General features: G+C 51.8%; 6 protein-coding genes across 6 annotated transcripts; 4 read left to right on the forward strand and 2 right to left on the reverse strand.

The window, feature by feature from the left end:
* Window positions 1-3,386: 3,386 nt before the first annotated feature.
* On the forward strand, window positions 3,387-4,430 carry VFPPC_05534 (proline racemase; the record flags this gene model as incomplete). Its single annotated transcript, XM_018284714.1, has 1 exon — window positions 3,387-4,430. The coding sequence occupies one exon, from the start codon at window positions 3,387-3,389 to the stop codon at window positions 4,428-4,430; it is 1,044 nt and encodes a 347-aa protein (XP_018141539.1).
* Window positions 4,431-8,090: 3,660 nt separating this feature from the next.
* VFPPC_13860 (HLH transcription factor (GlcD gamma)) lies at window positions 8,091-9,710 on the reverse strand (the record flags this gene model as incomplete). The annotated part of the gene is made up of 1 exon (XM_018291632.1): window positions 8,091-9,710. The coding sequence occupies one exon, from the start codon at window positions 9,708-9,710 to the stop codon at window positions 8,091-8,093; it is 1,620 nt and encodes a 539-aa protein (XP_018141541.1).
* Window positions 9,711-9,935: 225 nt separating this feature from the next.
* VFPPC_17975 (hypothetical protein) lies at window positions 9,936-10,151 on the forward strand (the record flags this gene model as incomplete). The annotated part of the gene is made up of 1 exon (XM_022429641.1): window positions 9,936-10,151. The coding sequence occupies one exon, from the start codon at window positions 9,936-9,938 to the stop codon at window positions 10,149-10,151; it is 216 nt and encodes a 71-aa protein (XP_022285305.1).
* Window positions 10,152-13,351: 3,200 nt separating this feature from the next.
* Window positions 13,352-13,720, reverse strand: VFPPC_05538 (hypothetical protein; the record flags this gene model as incomplete). Its single annotated transcript, XM_018284716.1, has 1 exon — window positions 13,352-13,720. One exon carries the CDS (start codon window positions 13,718-13,720, stop codon window positions 13,352-13,354), a length of 369 nt encoding a protein of 122 aa, XP_018141542.1.
* Window positions 13,721-14,121: 401 nt separating this feature from the next.
* On the forward strand, window positions 14,122-14,328 carry VFPPC_16179 (hypothetical protein; the record flags this gene model as incomplete). Its single annotated transcript, XM_018293932.1, has 1 exon — window positions 14,122-14,328. One exon carries the CDS (start codon window positions 14,122-14,124, stop codon window positions 14,326-14,328), a length of 207 nt encoding a protein of 68 aa, XP_018141543.1.
* A 2,107-nt stretch (window positions 14,329-16,435) lies between these two features.
* VFPPC_16180 (syntaxin) lies at window positions 16,436-17,662 on the forward strand (the record flags this gene model as incomplete). Its single annotated transcript, XM_018293933.1, has 4 exons — window positions 16,436-16,655; window positions 16,848-16,968; window positions 17,307-17,457; window positions 17,510-17,662. The coding sequence occupies 4 exons, from the start codon at window positions 16,436-16,438 to the stop codon at window positions 17,660-17,662; spliced, it is 645 nt and encodes a 214-aa protein (XP_018141545.1).
* Window positions 17,663-22,453: the final 4,791 nt, after the last annotated feature.

The following is a 22,453-nucleotide window of genomic DNA, read 5'->3' on the forward strand; positions in this document are numbered from 1 at the left end:
AGCCCCAGATTACGGTAACCGTTGATGTCAGATGCGTGGATGCACAATTGCGTTCCAAGGAAATAGACAAGGTAAGAGGATATCGTCGCAAGCGATCCCGAGGCCAGTAGACGAGGTGACGTTGGAAAAGCGCACACGACCTATTGCCGTTCCAAGGAGTAGTCCAGAGCAAGATGGGAGGTTTGGAGGTTGAGATTGAGCGTGGAGTGGGCCAGTTAAAGGAAGAGGCGAGCCCATGTGAAAGTCGTGGTGGCCACGGTTGGAGGTCAAGCTGGTCTGGTGTGTCTGATGCGGTCTGGTCAGGTTGTTGCAAGGGGATAGGGGGAAAAGGGAAAAAGAAGCAACACAAAACAAGCTAGAGCCAAAGGCAAATTGTTCTTTTTGCCCGCGTTCAGAGTCTGGTACGGTGCAGTACTTGGTAGTTTTTGATTGATTGATTGAGGACTGGACTGGACCAAGTGGCTGGCTCTCAAATCAAGTGCCTGGCTGAAGATGCGGGACCCCCCAAGGCTCCATGTTACCTCAAGGCTACTTAAGTATGTACTTCGTACATGCCGCCGCATACAACTGCCTCTCTTGAACAGACGACTTCGACTTATTACCAACTTACATTCTTACATTCTTGAATTGCATGCACAACAGGCTCGACCGATGACGGATGTCTTTGCTCCTGCTGTCTGGTGCTGCGACTATCGGTTTGATGTCATGGCACAACATATGAAGGCACCACCAGCCAGCCATCAGCCATTGGCTTGCCACACAAGCCAGCCGTCAGGAGCGAATCAGGCGAGGTCCAGTGACAGTAGCCGCGTGCCTCCCCTCGCACCTGCCTCGCCAGTTCGCATTCGAATTTGCATCTGAATTTTGTTGGGCTCCAGCGACTGGGCGGGACAGGGGGAGGCGTCATACTCCAGACCGAGCAAGGGCCATCGACATCTGGACCTTTGTATCTCTTGTGCTCAAGTGGGGAGCCAACATTGAAAGTAACCAACCTGGCGGGCCTCGACCATTTGATACTTGACGAGATTGCCCGGCCGTTTTGTTCCAATAAAACCAACGTCAAGAAATGCGCTGGCTAACAGGCGCTGCACCTAACCCGTCAACTTGGAATTACATACATGGCCCCGGGCAATGGGGCAAACACAAGCAAAGTCGTGATAGAGAGCATTCACCGGCACTGTTTGAATGTGCTCATCTACCTAGGTACATTAACCAAGTATCCATATGGCGTCTGTGGCTCTCTCCGTGTCTCCAATGGCCCAATCAATCATTCGGAAACTTCAGTACAATAGAATGGAGATGCCTAGTACTTGCAGATTGCCGAAAGGGTTGGGGCAAATTTACGTGCACTAAACGGACGCTTCTCTGGTCGACAGGCTGAAATTTGACCCGCCCAAAGAAGCCTCTGCAATGAGACCGATTTCATGCCAAGCACCAGACCAGCTTTGCTTTATTACGGCACTGGGAGTATTCCAGAACTCCATCACAGCCGGCCTACGTCACAAAGCAGTGTTTCGAACGGCACAGATCTACTAATTACAAGAAACGCTGGCACATCTCTCAATGTGCAAAAGCCGTTCAGCGGCACCGGCATATTTGTATCCCCACTCGACAGCCGTCTTTCACGGTTTTCGGAGCACTTTTAGTATGGCGTTGCACCGAGTCCTCACGGTTCACGTCCGTCAGGTCCGTTCTGAGTCCGTCTGAGTCCCTACGAATCGCACAAGGCCGTGTCGAAGCCGGCAGTATCGAGTACGGCCAGGTCCCAGAGTAAAAGCTGAGCCATGGCATGCCTTGGATCCGAACAGCAAAGGTTGCGATGCAAGTATGCACATGCATAACCAGGGAATGTATTGTGCCGAGTGTCGCTGCTGGCTCTGATGCTTCCCTCGCTACGGAGTACATGGAAGAGGTGGTGAGAAGAGGGGGTGGCGGGATGTTCCATGTTCCGTGTCCCATGGTCCTTCGAACAAAACCTTGAAGCTCAAGTTATTTAGAGCCAACATGGAAGTTGAACTGCAGCCTCTCCAGCCCGGGCTTTGTTGAAGAGTGTGGCACACTTCTTCCCCAGGTCGCTGGCGTTTCCCACTGGGGCCGCTTTTCACAATGCCTTGACGAGGTCGATCTGCCACGATCGTTGCTCATGCTACCATGGCTGTAGATCATTTGGGGGCTTCTCAATCTGCGCTAGCTGCCAAAGAGAGGACACCTTCAACTCCAAATAGTGGCACAAGCTCAACTGAGGTTCAGCACGGCTGCTCTCCCTCACCCCCCCGCCCCGCGTGAGCCAAGGCCGGGCTGCGGTGCCCTCATTGCACTCATGTGCAACTCGCCGTGGCTTGTTCACCTCGTCGTCTCATCTGACCGCTGTTTTGTGACCAAGTGTTCGAAGCCCAAAGGAAGACGGCTTTTCTTAGCACATGATTTATTGGTCATGGCATGTCTGGTTGTATCCCTTTGTGCGGAAGTTGTGACAAGGCTAATTATGAGGTAGTAGTGCCTTTTGCTTCAGAGGCAACAAACGAGGTTCCACTTGTGACAACATGTGTGACTCGTCCTAGCTTCTTCACCGGAAATGCAGTCTATCAGCCGCCTTGATTGAGTCTTTGAGACTTGGAAGGGTCCTTATTGGACTATCGGTATTTCTCATCTTCAAACAATGCAAGCCAAAACGCAGGGGAGCTACAGATCTGGAACAGGGTGATTTACTCAGATGCCTGAATCAAAGGATACTTCAAGTGTAACGATTTTCGCCCAGGTTGATAAGACCATCCCTTGCCGCAGGAGACATCAAAGATAGACCACGAATACAGTCCGGACGGCCAAGTGCATTCAAACGGGCAAATTCAGCATGTATCCGGCGATGTGCACTCACCAAATTTGGTTATCAATACATTATAATGTCATGGCATATGCTTCCAAAGTGCCATGGGCAAATATATCTTGTCACGGAGGAGTTTGAATGTCACGCCAGCAATAGTCACACACCAATGTCAGACTAAGACGACCCTTATCAAGGTTAAGTTTCTCTTCTTCTTGGAAACCCTTGTAGTTGGCGTGTCTGCAAACGACCCATCAGCATTCAGGACACACCGTCAGCAAAATTGCATAAGCACTTCCCAATGGAGATTTTTCGGAGCTGCATGTCCCAGTCAGGCCGCGCCTGCATAACTCAGGAATTTCGGTTCCATGTCTGTTCTTTCGGTGTTACACAAAGCCCTCATGAGTCAAAGATTTCCAAGAAATGGACGGGAAAAGAAAAAACAATGATTGTGTGCGCGAAAACACGGCCAACATCACTGCGATGCCCACTGTCTGAGTAAAACAGCAGAACGAACAGCACCACAACCCTCACCCGAAATCCTGCCAATACACAAAAGACAAGAATGCGTTCAAATCCAACCATTTCGGTCGTCGGTTGCCATGCCGAAGGTGAGGTGGGAGACGTGATAGTTGGAGGTGTGCCAGACATTCCCGGCAAGTCCATGTACGAAAAGCTACGAAACTTCCAAAACCACAACGATAACCTCCGGCATCTCCTATTGAATGAGCCTAGGGGTCGAGCCTCACTAAATCTCAATTTACTTGTGCCGCCTTGTGATCCCAAAGCCGACATGGGACTCATCATCATGTGCAACGACTCATATGCCTTCATGTCCGGCTCAAACGTTATATGCGCAACAACCGTTCTTCTTGAAACCGGCATGGCTCCCATGACAGAGCCCCGGACGAAGCTCACACTAGATACGGCAGCTGGGCTAGTTAATGTCACGGCACAGTGTGAAGCAGGGAAGTGCAAATCAGTGGCTTTCGACAACATCCCCGCCTTTGTTGCTGCGCTGGACATGCAAGTTGACGTGCCTGGAATCGGTAACGTTTCTGTCGACGTTGCCTGGGGCGGTATGTGGTATGGATTTGTTGAAGCAAAGTCTTTGGGCGTTGCTGTGTCGAACAAACATTGCCGGAAACTGATTGAACTCGGTGATCGGGTTACCAAGGCGGTGCGGCAGCATTTCACCCCAGTCCACCCGCACAATGCAGAGATGGCGGGCGTTTGCACTATTTCAATAACGGAGCCTGTGACGAGAGAGTCTGGTTGCTTGAAGGGGAAGCATGCGGTTATCATCCCACCTAGTCGGCTGGATAGAAGTCCTTGTGGTACTGGAACATCTGCGAGGATGGCAATTCTACATGCGCGTGGCCAATTGGGGGTGGGTGAAAAGTTCAAACATGGTAGTATAATTGGCAGTGAGTTTACTGGAATCATTCAACGTACGACAAAGGTGGGAGAGTTTGATGCTATCATTCCCAATATATCTGGGAGAGGTTGGATCACGGGGTACAAGCAGATTGTTCTTGATCCTACTGATCCCTATCCGGAGGGGTTTCGGGTCGGGGATCAGTGGCCTACAGGAACGGAGAGCTTGTAGAGAAGTCAAGCCATGCAGCACAATGTAGAATGGCAGATAGTAGATTCTGATGTTGTGGTTGACAGACCATGTCATTCAATGTTAGCTGGAGAGGCCCTCACTACAAGCATACTTAAGTACGTCTGGTGGGTGCATACTGTAGATCTCGACACTGATAGTATCGTCTGTGTCAGCCGTAATCAATTGACGATAAGGGGACAGAATATGTGGTCAATGGCCTGCCAATTGCATTAATTTTCGAAGGTGAGTGAGTCAAAGATAATGTAGGTTGTGGTTGAACGTCACTCGTTGGGCGCCACTTGATGGCAAACACACTCCATGTCGACTTCACCATCATTGGTCATGTGATTGGTCACTTCAACTCCCTTCGAACGACTCCTCGTCAACCACAGTCAGTGAGATATAACAACCAGCTTTACATTTCAGAAGACGATTAATCCAAACCCGCCGCTAGTACGCATTCGTGGTCTGGAAGATAATCTAGTCTATCCCAGCGCGTCCAGCCATGCGCCGCGTCCATGTCAAAACAGGCTCCTGAAAGGTAGCTCAGAACAAATATACCCTGACACCCTCACAGCAGACATAGCCACCATGTCGTCCATTACCAGCGAAAACTTCCTAGCCGTCGCGCTGATCATCAATCGCTCGCGTGACGGACCGGCCTTTGTTTTCCACTACCCACCAGATGTACAGCCCGTCACAAACCACCCAGAACAGCCGGCCACTGAGTCAACAGGCGACGATGAGGACGTCCTTCTCCAGCGACTCTCTCAGCCCCTAGGCAGGGACATCACCGCCACAGACGGCGACAGCAAACACAGACACCATGACGGCCATCTCAGGGCCGAAACAGGCTCTCAAACCGTACCATGGGAGCGCGTGGCTGGATTTCCGACCCGGGATTTGGCTAGCATCCTGACTCCCGCGCGGTCTTATCACAAGAAGCTCTTCCAGCTGTCGCTTGATCCCGTCCACTGCATCTCATATCCCATCCACGTACCGGAGAATGGGAAATGGAAGAGAAACAAGAAGTCGAACAAGACGAAACCGCCCAGACAGTCGGATGATAACATTGCGCCGCATGAGACGGAGCCGCCGACACCGTCAGTCGTCATCTCATCAGAGGCCATCAAGGATAAAGACGGCAAGAAGGACGATGCGGATGAAGAGAAGCGCAGTTCCATGACCATGTTCAACCTCGTCTTCATTTTGAACCCCAAGAAGAGTGAAGACAAGGAGCTCGTTGACTCGCTCTACCACAACGTGGTCAAAAAGGTCAACAAAGCCTACAAATATAGCCAGCAACACTGCGATTTCGTGTGGAAGGAGTCTAAGCGGATACTGCTCGCCAAGGACAGAGCCCGAGAAGATCGTAAGTCTTTTGCATACTCATCGCCCACTACAGCCTCCTCCTTTAACCATTGTTTCCTAACGCGATACATAGAAAAGAGCATGAACGTCCTATGGAAGGAATTGCTCCAGACATTCTCCCTAGCAGCATCCGTCCACGACATATATGAAGCCGTGTCCCGCAATAAGATTGCCACGCTTCATCTCGACACACCCGCCGGCGTATTGACGCCATCAGTGCAGATTCCAGCGCCCTTCTTCGTGTCTGATATCCCAGCAGACGACGATCACAGCAACCACGGCCTCTGGCTCACAACAGCAAACTCCTTCCTCAGCCACGAGCAACTAGACGACCCAGAATTCCTAGACAAGAACTTCGCCCTCCTCCTCCTAGAAGACGAGAAAAAGGTCGTCGCCGAGCTCCAAGCCGACAGAGATCCCACAACAGTATCCATGATAGAATTTGCACGCCTCGCCAAACCAACCATGTCGTATGTCCCTCCCTCCTCCCCTATCTCCAAAACTCACTGACAAAAGTCGCCACAGCTTCTACCAAGTCGGCCAAAGCAACGTCCTCACAGCCAGCCAAGTCCGCAAATACGCCCAACACTTCATATTCTGGCGCCGCGCCATCGCGATTCCCCCCCTCCACGCCAGAGACATCTACATCATCTCGCCCAACAGCGACCTCAGCCGCCTCCCGCACGCGGCAACCGAATGGCAGCGCGCATTCCCGCTCGCACCACCACTCCCCAACTTCCTCTCCGAACTGTCCTACGCGCCTCGCCCCTTCAAGACCTTTTGTCCCAGCAAGCCTCACCGCCCTCTGTACCTCCGCATGCTGGCGTGGCTCCTCCGCGGCGGCTGGGTAACCCAGCTCTGCACCTTCGCCTACGTAGTAGTATGGCCCGAGATCCTCTACGAAGTCGACTACGAGATGGAAGCAGAGGAGCTCGCGCCGCAGGAGACACCCACATCACCACCCCCCGACGCCGAACCCACCTCCCCAACCGCAGGAACCGGCGACGAACCGAGTCCCAAGTCCCGTGTCCCAAGCACACCCGCCTCCACGCCCACCGACCCAACCGCATCGTCAACAGCACCATCCACACAACACGTAGCGGAGATGGCTCGCCTCGAACGCATCGCCATCAAAGCCCACCGCGAAGCAGCAGACAAGGCCACCGCCCATGCACGCAAAACCGCACCCATATCAACGGCCCGTCCCTCCGTCAATGACGCCCCCCACCTCGCTGGCCTGACTCCCCACATCATCATCGACGCCAAGAAGGCAACGGGCAAGGAATCACGCTATCTGTCCGCCATTGCGCGTCGCCTCAAAGACGAAAAAGTAAGGACAGCTTGGCAAGTCATGTGTAAGTATTTCGACGGACGGTGTGCCCTGGAGAGAATAGCTTTACAGGAGGACATGAAGCGAAAGGAGGCGTGGACCCTGTTGACTGCCATGAGTGAGTATCTGCTCTGTACGAGACATTGGTAACATGTCACGCTGTAATTTACACACGAATATATAATCAGAAACTGGACACGTTTCCCATTTACCTAGGTATCATCTATGAGGGGAGAGGCGGAGAAACAATATTGAAGCCATGTATTACAATAACAACAAAGCTAACAGTTCCATATTGCAAATGTCTGCAAATAAGCCCACATCCAAGTCCAACGACTAGATACTTGTAGACAAGAAGAAAATAAAAGCATAAAAGACCAAACGGGCCAGTACAAAAGGCGAGGAGGGCCTTGATCACAAGAGCCAACCGAGGTATCGCAAAGTCAAAAACTATCTGAGACGCAGCGCCAAAAGAGTCAAAAGAAATTGGAAAAAAATGAAGAGCAAACACATGTCTTGAGAAACGAAAGAAAATCCAAATCATTCGACGAAATTGAAACCGCAAAACACAAAAAATCCACCTGCCATTCGAATTCGAGATCCTCCACTGTATAATGTAAAACTCAAGCGCCCTGTATATAGAACCCTGTTCCGGATAGACACCGCCGGTCCAAAAATATCCTTGGGTCATGCCAACCTCCCTGTAGTATGTATATGTATATGACCCTCAACGCCGCTGGTCTGGGAGCAAATCAATTGTAACAAATAAAAGCATTTCATTACCAGTAGCGTCCCCAAATGCAAGCTATCCCCAATTAGATGGAAAATTCCCTTAAGATGCCAGACATGCTGAATGGCTGCTGATGGTTCAATGTGAAACCACCACTTCTGAGCCGTGAAAAACACAAATGTAATTGTCAAGCGCCGATGAATGCAAGCTGCCAAGTTCGACACGGTACCTAGTTGAGGTCCATGTCATATTCGTCGTCCTCCTTAAAGTCCAAGGAGGCGTGGCCGCTGCCGTCATCATCGGGATCGTTCCAGAATTGGGCGGTGTCGTTGATGTCTGAAGCCATGACTGGGTTGCCATTCTCCTCTGGGGTGAGGCCGATGGCGTCGAGGTTGGCAGCCAGGCTGTTTACAGGGTCACCACGGTAATCGGTATGGCTAGGTACCCGGAGACCAGATCCAGCAGTTCGCGAGTACGAAAAGCTCGCCGCGTCACTCCTTGTGAGGGCATCCATCAGTTCCGACTGCATGCGTCTCTCGTCATCAGTCAGCTCGAAGGGGAAGTGGCCGCCCAGCTCGGCAATGTTGTTCATGAGTTCCTCTTGCTGTTGAAGCTTGAGGTGCAGCATCCACATAAGATCGCGGGTCCAGCTGACGGCACCGTTCAGAATGTCGCCCTTGTTGGGACCCTTATCCTTCTCCTCAATGGGCAGTCCAGTGGTGATATTGCCGGCATTGCTACCAGCAGCACGTCGTGCACCAGGACCAGCTAAACCGGAAGTAGCCTGGGATGCATTTGACATGCCTGTCAAGGTAGGGGACAAGGGCGTGCCGTTCTGAATCAACTTGCGAATCTTCTCATCCTCAAGGCGGTGTGAGGGAACGAGCTTGCTGAGGTCCTGGATTCTTTCGTTGATGTTGTCTCGGCGCCGACGCTCGACAAGGTTATGAGATTCACGGCGGCGCTTGCGCTTCATCTCTTGGGAGGAGACTGCATTGGGGTTCACCCCCAACTTGGTTGGCATGGAGGTTCCTCCCTTGAGCATGACCTCATTGATGGGGACCATGCCTTGCTGCATGGGCGAGGAGAAGCCAGAGTTGTAAGAGGCGGGGATGCTTCCAGAGGGAGTGTTGACCCATTGTCCCGATGGAGACTTTTCGTGGCTGCCCGAAGGTCGCATGGCTTGCGGTCCAAATCCGGGCGAATCCTGAGTGCCGATGGGAATGCCGTGAATGCTGTTGGTCTTGGGCGTCATTGGGCTGCGATTATTGGAGGCTTTTCGCTGCATCTGCTGAGACATCCTGGCTCTGGCCTTGAGGAAGTTGGGGTCGTTGCCGTCGGCGCCCATTTCCCCAGCGGCCAAGGGGGAGCCTGAGTACGACAGGGGAGAGTGTAATGAGCCACCAAGAGAGTGGTTGTTTTGCATCTGACGGAATTGAGCCGTGAAGCCAGCGGCATATGGGCTCTGGATCGGGTCGCCATCGGGGGTTTGCGAGTAGCCGTTCATCTGAGCTGGGTCAATCTGTAGACCAGACCCTCTGTGCGACTGGAAAGCGTTTTGGTGGCTGAAGCCCATGTTCATCCCGGCGAAATCTTGGCCCTGGCCTTGTCCTTGGCCATGCATGCCTGGCTGGCCATCGGAAGGGCTGGCGAGTCCATCTAGTAATTCATCGTCGCCAAAGACGGCGTTGCCGCTGGAGTAGCCGTTCGGGGCATTGCCGGAGGCGGAGTTGAAGTTGTTGGCATTGGAGAAGGAGGGAGAATAGCCGCCACCCATGGCGAGATCGTTGGGGTCGATGTTGCCTCCGTTGGGGGCGGTAGCGAAATGGCTGAATCCGTGTTGGGCCATTGTATGTAAATTGAGCTTCTGGAGCTCTGAGGATGTTAGGGTTGCCAGCTTTGTGGTTTGTGGAGGAGGAGTTGACGGTACCGTCAAAAGGTTTGAGGTACGACGATGCGACTTGGTTGCGCGAGTCGCCCAGGGCGTATTGTATTAATTCGATATCAGCTCTCCAGCTCGAAACTGCGAGGCGTTTGGAGATGATTCAAAAATATCCAGAGTACGCTGTAGGAAATGAGGGACGTTAGCTTTGATAATAGAGATGGCCCGAAAGGCCCGGCGCGGATGAGAAATACAAATCAAGACTGGCAGTGGAGGAGAAGCGACAGCCAAAACTTGGCTGTCGGAGGTGGCGGATGGGATTCCGACGTGGACGTAGACGTAGACAGAGAGGAAGGCGCAGGCGTCCACGGTGGAACCCATATACAGCACAGTATGGAGTACACGTAGTTGGGTGGATGTTGCCGGCAGTTCGTCAAGGAGTCAACTCACTTTGGGGATAGTATGCGGTGTTGGTGGAAAGTAGCAGCGGAATGCTATTGGCTTTCCATCTAAACCAAAACGTATCGTAGTATGCGAGAAGCGTGACGAGATGGTCGGCGTTGGCGATGGCAAAAGAGCCTGGCTTGGAGGCCGTGAGCGAAGGGAGTTGTTGCAAGAGGGGGGAAAGAGAAATGCGACGTCGGAGGAATTGTCGCCAGGTGTTTGCTTTTTCAACCAAACGACGAGGAGCCAGTGGCTTGGGAGAAGGACGCACGGAGTCGCTGGACGAGTGGATGTCTGGTCGTGTCTGGTCGCAGGGCAAAGCTCAACGCAACCAGTTGAGGGCAGGGCGGTGGGCAGCAAAAGGGCGAGGCGGGAGATGCACGTCGAAAATTGAATGCACCAGACCTTCAATGTTGACTGGTCTGCTGTGGGCTGCACTACACTGCACTGGCGCTGGCGCTGGCGCTGGCACTGTTGAAACCTGGGACTCGGCCTTTATCTGTCCTGATGATGCACCTGTCAAGTATGACCTAGTCCCGTCAATCAAGCTGGGTCGTAGGTCGTAGGCTGCGACTAGGGTCCAGGCGGTGACGGTAACGGTGACGGATGGACGGGCAGGTGGGTGAGAAAGTCTAGTCTATGGTAGCTATTGGGCTGCCCAAAGTCCTAGACTGAAGGAGGCGTTCTTGGTCGGGGCTGGGGTAGCGAGTAATGCTCACCCAAGATGGTGTGTGAGGGAAACGTCAAACGTCGTTTGAAGCTGTGGGACGCCGTTAGTTTAGTCCATTGCTTCGGGATGCTTCAGTTTGCGGTCAAGCCAAGAAAAAAGATGTGCAGAGAGCTGCACCACCAGCGGAGGCAGGGAGGGTAACAGCAACAATAGAGGAGACTAGACTAGCGAGAGGAGGCGAGGCGAGGTGAGAGGGGACGACAGGAGACGACAGGAGAAGAGAACAGAATAGACGGGACGGATGCAAAGACACCGACTTCGAAGTTATCTTTACAACTTGGCTGGCGGAGGAGGCTTCTTGTAACGAGTCAAGAGGCGAGATGAGAAAAGGGGAGCCAGGACGGGTAATTATTGCTAAGGTGCACTAGTATTGCGAACATCCAGACAACCAACCAGTCAGCCAGCTCCGTGGTCAATGGATAGAACCCACGATGGCCGCGGTGCAAAGGCGGTGGTGTTTGTGTTCTCCACGAGTTGGTGAAGCCACCAGATGCAACACTCTTGACAAGGCCATGGAGAGCCAACAGCCAAGTCTGGTGTCGGCGCGGCGGTTCTCGCGGCCACTCGGCAGCTAGTAAATGCCTGGTCTGGTCTGGTCCTCTCTCTGGTCGGGGTGAAATAAGAAAGTGCAGGGAGAGATGCAAGTCAGGGTTTGGGGTGATGTGGGGATTGAATGACATCAACCCGTTCCTTGCTTGGCTGACTTGATTGAACAAAAGTACTCAAAACTGCGCACTTACCAGTAATATATCAGGGACACGTTCCGTGAACACGTCAAATTTGGTCTGATCCAAGCACGGTCGGTGACACAGGATGGAGAAAAAGAGTTTGGGGACCTGTAGGTCGGAACGCGTTGGAGATATAAAGCTTGACAGGTCGAGCAAAAAGAGAAACAGGGCTGATGCTAAGAGTCAGACGCGACTTCAGGCTTCAGAGTCCCAAAGTCGACAGATAGACTAGAGGGCTTGGGGCAGCTGAGCAGAGTCACGGTTCACTGTTAGCCTCCATACAAGGTGAGGATGTGGGAGAGGGAGGGGGACAAGGAGGGGAGGGAGGGGCAAGGTCTGGGTACAAAGTGTACCAAGTAAAGTGCTTGGACAGGGGTGTACCAGAGTGGGTGGGGGGCCGCAACTGTGTGAGGCTGGGGCTCCTGTTTGCTTGAGGGGGGGGAAGGCAGCTAGCCTGGAGTGCACAAGGAGCATTTGAGCTTACCTCAGGCTTCAACGCCCCGATGTTCCAGGGCTTGGGAGTGCTGAGAAATGCGTTGCCGTGCGCTGAAGTGTACCAGATGCTGTTCAGGCTACCACATTCGTCTTCAGGAACACGAGATGGCGCTGAGAAGGCGGCTTGCGGCTGTGGCACCGGATGGAAATATATCGAATAAATATGCAGCCTCGAGCTGAATGAAGAAAAGGCAACAGGCAAACCCACACAAGGAAAATATTTGCGACTAAAAAAAAAATAGACTGCTTGTTGTTGTTTCGGCACAGTGTCGGAACTGCGTATGTGTATGGATGCTCGGGAGCTCTCTGCTCGTTGCAATCTGACTGATCAAAGGTTTGGCACCTAATCTCGTACGAGCGGCAATGGCGGGTTAAGCTGGTTAACTTAAAATAAAACCAGCAAATAAGTAAATGATAATGTCGTACGGGTACAGTATAAGCGGCAATTAAATCTAGTGCCTTGACAGGGCATAAAATAACGCTGTTAATAATAATGACACCCACAGCACACTGCATCTAGGCGCAAGCTGCATCCAGTCACAACAACGACGAATGAGTGCATCTGAGTGCACATCAAGAAAAAGCACCAACCGCAGGGGAGAACGCAAGTTCCCGTGCAGTTCGTTCACCGTTGCACAAAGATGCAGCGGTGGCGCATTCGTCGTTCGTGAGTCCAGATCCTGTCCAGACTCCAGATGCATGGTGCGGGAGAGAGATGGACCAACCAGAATATTGTTTGAGGGCTATGCGACAAGAGGTCGACAGGAATGCAGCTCAGCTTTGTGTCTCGTCTGCTTCACGCTACACCTGGACACAAACACACAAGCTTTTCCAACGGCGGGTGAGACCTTGGTTTCCCTTGACAGCCTAGGTAGCTGGAGATGCGTAAATAAATAATGCTCTCGGCAGGCTAGTTGCAGCGACCGCGGCCGTTGGGGTGACGGCAGGTATTTGTTTCTTGCTCGAGAGCGTGTAAGCGAGATCGATATTCGTATGTATTTATGTCAAGTGTTTCTTCACAGCTATTAATAGCCACGTCTTGCGTTATCGATTGCGCAAAGATTTCGCCAAGACCGGATGGATATCGATGGAGTGTCTGGTTGGCTTGCGGAAAGATGAAGCTTGAGTATTCAGCTTCTTTCCTCATCCGATATTTTTCTTTTCTCTCAACAAACAAGATGGCTTGATCCGGGGGGAAGGACCGTCTTATACTACTTTCCCATGGCTAGTTCAAGGGAGATGTCTTCATTACCCATCTCTCTCATTCTTCCTCTCTCTCTCTCTGTCTCTTGGTCTCTGTCACCTTGCGACCTTGCAAAGTCGACGCCAGCTCCAGCCCCATCCTCATCCACACACACACCAACCGTTGCAGTCACACCCTTTCCCATCGCATCCCATCGCCTCCCACCCCAATACACACCGTTTGGGTACAAGCTAAAAATACGGCGCAGAGGGAAGACTGGCGGTAGACTTGCGGGCAGAGTGGGCACGGTACGGTACGAGGTTCGTCCCGGAGGTTTGTCGTCTGACTTGTCGCCAACCCACACCATTGCTTGCGGCATCCACACAGCCTTGTGCATCTCCAATGTCTCCAGACAGCCATTTTCGAACGGGAATGGCACCCTTTTCCCACCTTGGGACTAACTATCTGGGGCTTCTTGAACCATACCTGTCCACTTGGGGGGACGCTCAAGAAGCAGACACACACAATAAAAAAAAACATCCTCACACACATACGGTCTCGCACCCGTGGCTGTTGAAGAGAGGGGGGGTGCGTCCCAGGCTGAACGTGACTCTTCTTTTAAGACACCAAGCCACAACCTTGACCCTCGATACCGGCCTTATCATGACGGTTACATCATGGTATTGGTGTTTTACCCTCGGTCATGCGTTGCGCCTATAGTCTTGAGACCTCTTTGAAGTCTGGGCCACGCGGTCATGTAAGGCACCGCCGTCCAAGGTCAGCCTCCCACTCGCGACGATGCCATCTACGATGAGTGTTAGTCTTCGTGACCGAGACGATGGGTTCCTGCGTCATTGTTCTAAAAGAGATCCGTGGTATTGTATTGCAAAAAGGTCTCAAGGCTGCAAGGTTAGACGGACGCCTTGTCAGGGTCTGGGTTCCGGGCTCTGGAAAGTGATGCCTGCACATCGTCCTCGGCAGGGAGATACCTGGGTCAGGGTATAACGAGAATTGTCATCATGTTCTTCCACTTTTTTTTTTTTTTTTTGCCACAGGGCAGCTGGATTATTAAAGGCCCAGGTCACACGATTTCCGTGTGTTGCATGTATAACATGTAGATGTATGGGAACTATGGACGGAGGCTTCCCGTATGTGAGTGAGTCGTTAGATGCATGGCTGGGGGTCTAGTATCGACCATACGGGAGCTGCCATTTGATTATGTCCTTGATTATACTTCAACGGCATGCATGCAGCCGCCTTGCAGCTCAATGAGCGAGCGGACTCAACTCCCGGTCCTATCAGTCAAGTGTTGCCAAAGACCATGATGCTGATTCGCACAAGTGTGTCGGTTGACTACCGCGTATGCACGACTTTCAGGATTTAATGCTCCGTATGCAAGTTGACTTGCCGTATGCAGATAACTTTGGCGCCCATCTACCCATGTGCCGCCACCCATGCCCGGTTTGCGCAAGGCTCCAGTCCGAAGATGTGCAAGCCAGGCATGACAATATTGAAGATCAACCAACCATTTGGAGTTGAGCAGTTCGTGCCAACCAACTAGATAGGCAGAAAATCCAAAAGGAAGCAAGGGCAGGCAGGCCACATCTGAAGCCAGACCAGACTTGGCCAAGGGTGCTCACAGACAACCTCTCGGACGTCAAGAGACAAGGCTCTGGGCCATCTTGCATGCAACGGTGTCGCTATGCTGGTGATACGTGCGGCCGCGAACTACACTATGCATGGCATGGGATGGCATGCAGCCCTTTTGATGGGAAAATCGGAGTGACGAGCTGCAGAACTAGCTCCAAGTGCCATCTACGAGCCGGACGCACATGGCGCGATGGCATCCATGGGCGTTTGTTGCCAGACGTCTGTCGAAGTGGCCAAGACCAACCATGTCCATATCAGTCAAGATGTCAAGGAGCAAGACCAAGCCAAGTCAAGCTGCACGCGCAGCTGTGGTGGGGCTGACCGCCTCGGGCCTCTTCACCTCAATGTCTGGTCTGGTTTACTTCAATGTTCACTCATTGATACAGTCAAGTACTGTACCAGACACTCAAGTGTCAAGTGCAACAGCTCTGGTTGTTAGTTTACAGCCGTGCAGCACGGCTGTCACCCAAAAGCCGTCATGGGCCAATCCCAGGCCTCTCTTGTCATGGCAAGAGCCACCCAGACTCTATCAAAGCCACCCAAGGCAAGCCCCAGCATCCGCTCCAGCAGCACCACACGGCCACAGACGGCCACACTCAGCCCACACAGTCGCACTCGACCCCCCGGTCTGCCAATCATGTGGTCTTAGCCTGCGCGTATCGATTGCCATCCCACACCCCCCAAGTCTAGCACTTTAGTCCAAGGGAGCCGGACATTCAACTCCAAACTCCCGACTGCCGCAATCGACCTTGACGATTTGCAACCTCCTCCGCCATTTCTGCTCATTGCTCGAGCTCTGCCATCGACTTTTTGTAGTTTCGCCTTGTTAGATTCCCATCTGCAAACTCCCGGTCGAGTCTCTGCCGCACACCACCCACCCGTTGGCTCCCCTTGGCCGCCCTCCCTGACTTGACCGCTCCGTTCCTTGTTCCCATCGATTCCTATTTGCGAGCGGTACGCGCGGTCTTGATTCGCAACACGGTTCGCGTCTTTGTCCGCTGCCTGTAATTCTTGGAGAGGTATTGAGTCGCGGAGTGGCGAATCCCAAACTTGCCTGGTAGGCTCCCGTCTTTCCTGTTGTGCTTTGGTTGCGTCCGCCCCCAATTTGGAAGCTCTGTTGCCATCCCGAAGCAACCTGTTCAATACGACTTATTTCATATATCATGACTTCGACTGACCATACAGGCCCTCCGTGGAGCAGTTCAACAGTCTCTTTGGACCGTTACTCTACGTCCAGCACTGACTACCGGCCGATATCTCCACCCATCCCGACTGTCTCCGTGCCATAACCTGTCACGAACCCCGTCGTCGATCGCACATCGCTCCCACACCTCGACGCTATACCACCGAACCTGCCCTTGCGGCCGCCACCCACAGTTCTATCACTTGGGAGTTTTGCTTGTCGACTCCCACCCTTTCCTTCTTTTTGTCTTTCAACCCCACAATCTTGGTCAAGTTCGCCATGGCGTCGACCGCGTTTCGCGACTCTTTAAGCTCGCTGGGCTGGAGCCGCAGACAAGATGAGCCAGTCAACACAGCTCCGGAGACGGGCCTATTCGCATCCATCAGGAACTTGAACCCGTTCCAGGACCGCAGCTATGTCCGACTTCCAACCTCAGAAGGTCCAGGTGCGCCTCTACCGGCTCCCACTCGGCGAGAAGAGGAGGAAGGCTGGTTTGTTCGTGAGTCAAAACCTCCCCAAACGCGCCCTCTTCCACACGCATCGTCTGTCAACTTTGGACGACACGGAGCAGCTTTGAGATGCGGCACCCCTGCAGCGGGACATGTGCATTGCAGCTTTTAGGCATGCTTTAGAGTCTGCATGTGATGCAGACATTGCGCCTCGTGGGCGACAAGGCTAACATGGGGTGCAGTCAGTAGATGGGACCGGCTGTTGGTCTTTGGGGCCTGCAACTTGGCTGCTCTGGCCTGTTTTGCCATTTGCTTCACCCTGTTTCCGATATTGGCAACCCGGCCGCGCAAGTTTGTTGTTTTGTAAGTGCTGTTTTCTTGCGTGCGATTTTTGACACTTCTTCCTCCTTCGTTGGTGGTGGTGAGCTTGTCTCTCCTGGCCCCCCACAAAGCCTCCATTGTGCTTGTCAACAAGCTTCTCACACTGTCTCATGGCTTGCGGCCCGACGAGTGAGTCAGGACGTACTCGGGGTTACTGTCTTGTTGAGCAAGGCACAAATGCCGTGTTCTGCTTCGCCTCACTGCCTACCGTTGACCTGAGGTGGTCGCCTTGGCGCAGTGCAATCTTGGTCTTGTGTCAACTCTCACGTTTGTAATACGGCATCTCCAGATCTAGCAGCTAACACGACTATTTGTGACAGATGGACCGTTGGGTCTGTACTCTTCTTAGCCTCGTTTGCAGCGGTCATGGGCCCTATGAACTATGTCTACCATCTTCTCTCCGCGCAACGACTGCCGTTCACAGCAGCGTATTTTGGTTCCATTGCCATGACACTTGTCTTCGCACTCAAGGTAAGTGTCTGTTGACGAGTGTTGTCATGCAGAATAACTGACGTGCTCCCAGCTGCATAGCACCATCTTAACCCTCTTTTCCTCCCTTGTCCAGTTGGCATGTCTACTATGGTACCTCATCAGCTACTTTCCCATGGGCGCCACTGGTCTCCGTCTAGCCGCATCATTTGGAACCCGGCAAGCAACGTCATGGATGTCAGGATAGAACGAAGAGTGTGGCGGCAAAACAATGCAGAGCACAGAAAGAAAGACAGGGATGTGTATTAGAACGACGTCATCGTGATGAGATTCTGCAAAGCGACTTGACTAGCAACAATGTACTGTATCTACATGAATGTACGAATAGAGTCCCTTTTTTTGCCCACCAAGCCATTCCCGTGTGTGTCAGTGTCACGCACGTAGTATCTCAGTCGGCACTGAGTAGTCACATAGTCGTTGGGTAGAACTAGCGCCATCATCTGACCCAGTTTGGAAAGTCGGCGTGACGAACTACCGGGTCTCGGTTTGGTATGGATGCAACAGTAACAATGTTGCACACTCTTGCGACCAGACAGACCGAATACCTGACAAATGTTGGGTCCGTGTCTAAACTGTCTTTGGTTGTGTATCAGCTGGCAAGTCACTCAACTCGGCCGATTCCCTTGATTCGAGCGTACATCGGCCGAGGAGCACGTCACTCTAACTACCCAGGGACTTGTTTCTGTAGGATATTTCAATCTGCGCCGTCTTTACTCTACTACTCTGCGTTGTATTCTAACCTCGGAGACCATGTTCATTATTGTTTTCTACGTAGTCTTTACGAGTGTGACGCTTGGCTTCCTTGGAGATGGGCTTGGCTGAATATCATAAGGCGACTATTGCGTGATGGGGACACTGACACCGTTGTGCGGAATTTGATACTCACGCGGTAGTTGGAGGTCAAGCTGTTGCAACAGGGTATGGGAAACGTACCTAGGTAGTCGGTCATTCTTGAGGGACGTTGTATTCGCGGGTTGAACGTGCGCTGGTTAGACGTGGTGATTCGTTCATTAGATGAACCCGGAGCGAACGACGGCAACTACGGGTTGAGGCCGAGAAAAGGCGGGACGGGGACTAGCGCATGGGATCTTGATGTATCGTCGTTGCATTGGGGGTGTTTATATCTGGTGGAAAGTGAGAATGGGAAGTGTGAGGTTTGTGACGTCTGGTGGTGGATTGTACTGGAGGGTATGTAAGTTGTCAAGTTCTATTGTTGTTTGGGGTCGGCACTAGGCAAAACTTTGCGATAGTCTATTCTTGTCTTTACTTGGACATATAGTCTCTGATATCTATTATGATCTTGGAACTGGTACTGTTACAAACTTGTGATGTTCTATTCTTGTCTGTACTTGGGCATACGCTCTGGGATGTTCCATTGTCCTGGGATTGGAACTGGGCTAAACACCGTAATACTCTATTGTTGTCTGAGAACATGCGCATCAAATCTCGTGATGATCTTGTCTTAGAACTTGTACCTGGCATAAACGCCGTGATATGCTATTCTTGTCAGGGAACTTGGCAGAAACTCTGATGGGATACTTTCTATTCTATTCTTGTCTTGGATCATGTCGCAGGCGAGATTTGTGCTTCACTAGTACGATGTACAGTTCTACTTGTGTTGGAACGTGTCTAGCCGAATTGGATCAAACTCAGCCAAGATATCCCAGCTCACATAGAACTACGCCACTAGACCACACATCACGTCAAGTCGCATCTCCAGGCCTCGGGGCATCAAACTCAACGCCAACATATCCCAGCATCAGAACCAAAGTCACCAGACGCACAAAACAAAGTCACATCTCTAAAAAAAAAAAAAAAAACTCAATCGCAAATACTCTATTCCCGTCCCGCAGCACGTCAGCAGGGCACAAAAAAGCATAAACCCGCCTTCCAGTCTCGGAATAAATGCCACTTGAATGTCATTCAGCGTCAATACCAAATTACACTCCCCTCCATTGATCCGCCCAAGTCCGCTTAGTTACACTTTCAACTTCAGTTAAACTTGGCTCATGCGTTGAAACCACTACGCATGAAGCATCAAGCGCGGACCTTACAGGACTAGACTGAATGGTAAGTGACCAGAGGATCAAGCCACGGTAGCATCAACCAAGATGGCGGGCCGGAATGAACTACAGGAGATGTGATGCGATGCGCTGCCAGTCGCTACGTAACGCATAATGGATTGGATTTCCAGAGAAGTATCTACGATATAAGGGCGCCGAGTATATTGATGCAGCAATACGGCCTTGACTGCAATGACAGCATTTGAATGCTAGCTATGAATGTGAATGTGAATGTCAATTGTAGGCATTAGTCGATGCGGCAGGTGTCTCATCCAAAGTTTGATCATCGGACCCTGAAATAAAAAAAATAAAAAATAAAAAGAACTGGGGCAAGTCTCGGTAAGTGGTCTGGTGCAAATTTTGTGGCGAGCACCCAGACAGAAAGTAATTTGACACATCAAAATAGCCGTCCATCATTTCGGATGAGCTGCGGAGATTGGCAGTAGAATCTGGGGCGGATGAATGGGACATGAACATGGACATGAACATTGAGGGCTCATAGCAGACCTTTGCTGCCTTTTGGCGAGCCACCACAATGGAATGGGTCTGATCGAAGGAGGGGAATATTGTGGAACATTGTGCCAGAATATTGACAGGTGTTGCTTGCTGTACATGATGCTGTGAAACGGGTCAAACTATATCCCACTAGGCCCAGACTTTTGAGTCTGGTTATTTGGCCAGTTCATGTACAGTAATGCCGAGCCTGAATAAAGGCTCAAGCTGGATGGGATGACATCAATTGATGCTTGTTCGAAAGAGGAAAGAGCAAGAAAAAATGTCACGGCCCCCACTGAAGTATACACTAACATGGAACAGTGTGCGATTACATATTGCTTGGGTTTGCGGTACCCGTGGTTGGCTGGCGCCAAATTCTGGTTTCACTGTTTGACTGGACTCCCTGCACTAGCCGGCTATGTCTCCCTAGTATGCACTCAAGTACGGAGTACGGAGTACGGAGTCATTCAATACTCGACAACATTAATGCATGTGTCTGGTGGGTCGGGAAACACACAAAGAACAAACCGCCCCTTCTCCGGATGTTCGCTCTGCGTTTCGATGGAGCGTATGCTGTATGACGAGTGTGTTTCTGTGTTGGTTGACCAGTCACTCAGATGGCAGTGAATGACGGCATGCAGAGATGCAGCATCAGCCGCCCCTGGGAGTACGACATACAATACTCAACCAACTGAAGACTGATCAAGTGGATGAGGCCTGGCTGGATTGGGCTGATTCGGTTCGTTCGAGAATGGACATGGAGCGGCATGTGCGGATACGAGCAGGAAATGGCGCTTCTGGGCCGAGCCTGCACTTGTGCAATTCACTCCGGTACCATGCTTGACATGAATTAATCGGTTGAAATTGAGACCGAAGCTGGAGCTGTGTGTCCATCTTTCGTCTGTTATTATGTTGACAGTGATGATGTGCCGTGACTCAGATGCTCAGTGTGCATCTAGTATGAATGAGTAATAAATCAATGCTGCTGTCCTCGCTGGCATTGTACGGAGTACACGGACAAACAACCAGATGCAAATTGATGCATCACCATCACCCCATGTTCAACCCTTGGTAATTGCTCGCATGCTTTGTTCGCCTGCTCTGGTCCATGTCCATCCACTTGAGCATGGTTTGACTTGACTTGACCTGACTAGACTCCACCCCACATGTCCAGTGCACTGGCAAAAAGGATACTGTACCAGTACAAGTACCTAGCCATGGAACATTGAATTTGTTTGCTCCATGTCCATGGATGAGCTGGCTGGTTGCTGCCGAGTAATTATGAGGAAGGTCGCAAAGCGTCCAGTCTGGCCAGGTCGAGGCATTTCATTTTCACCCGATCCAGCCGGCTGCATGTGCGTCCGTCTGCTGGGCACTTTGCAGGATTTCTTGCAAGTTGTCACATTTCTCCGCCAGGTATTATACGACTCGGCAGGCGTACATTGAATTTGTTGTCATCAACGCGGGAGTGGGTGGCTCTTGGTGACCACAGCAAGGATTGCTTCAATGTCTTGTCTTGTCTTGTCTGGTCTGGTCGAACCGGGTCTGGTCTGGTCTGCTTCGTGTGACACTGCCGGACAGCTAATAAACTTATTGACCAGACTCTATTCTGATGAGGCGCTGATCCGAGGCTAGAAATGACGAAGCAAACGCACAACGAGGCTTGACGGCATTGGTCTGTGGTCCGCCATCAGCAAAGGCTGCATCAATCTTCAGTGCGCAATCAATGGTATCGCATGGCATGGCACGGTTTGCTCGTACTTGACTCTGTAGCAACATGATGAGACTCTGAAATTAGGTTGTTGACTGGGCTGCAGACGGCCAAACGTAGAATTGTCGTCAGGCCAAGCCCCCGACAGCCCGCCCCTCCACTTGACGCATACCAGGTACCAATGTATTTCGAGGGTTCAAGGACACACTGACTGTACAGTACCGAGTTCGTCCTGCAAGTGTCAGCTGCTCAAGTGGTCCTCGGGAGCCGGTCGAGTCCGTTGTTTGAGGGCCAAGGGCCCCAGCCAGCAAGACAATAGTGGTACACTCAGTAGCACAGCCAGGAGCGGGAATGGAATACCATTACTCACAGACAAACTTGGCTTGATGACTTCAACGCCCCCAGGTAAGGCTTGGTACGCTGAGAGAAATTCGTGAATCGTGTTTGTCGGGACGTTTGAGTACGAGATGGCAAAGCCAGCCCTGTTGAAGTCGTCAAATCGTTGCTCTGTTGTTGTACCTGCCTGGTACCGGCACCGGCACCGGCACCAATTGACCCTCAAGTGCTCTCAGCACCAGCTCCAGAACTTTACCAGCCTGGCACCACTTGGCTTGGCCACTTCAGTATGGCGGACCACTTTTGACTTTTGTCCTTGGGCCGACGGCCAAAAAAAAAAAAAATTTATGACGACCCGGTCGATTCCTTTTCG

The sequence above is a fragment of the Pochonia chlamydosporia genome, chromosome 5, assembly GCF_001653235.2.
Source record: "Pochonia chlamydosporia 170 chromosome 5, whole genome shotgun sequence".
Classification (NCBI taxonomy): Eukaryota; Fungi; Ascomycota; class Sordariomycetes; order Hypocreales; family Clavicipitaceae; genus Pochonia; species Pochonia chlamydosporia.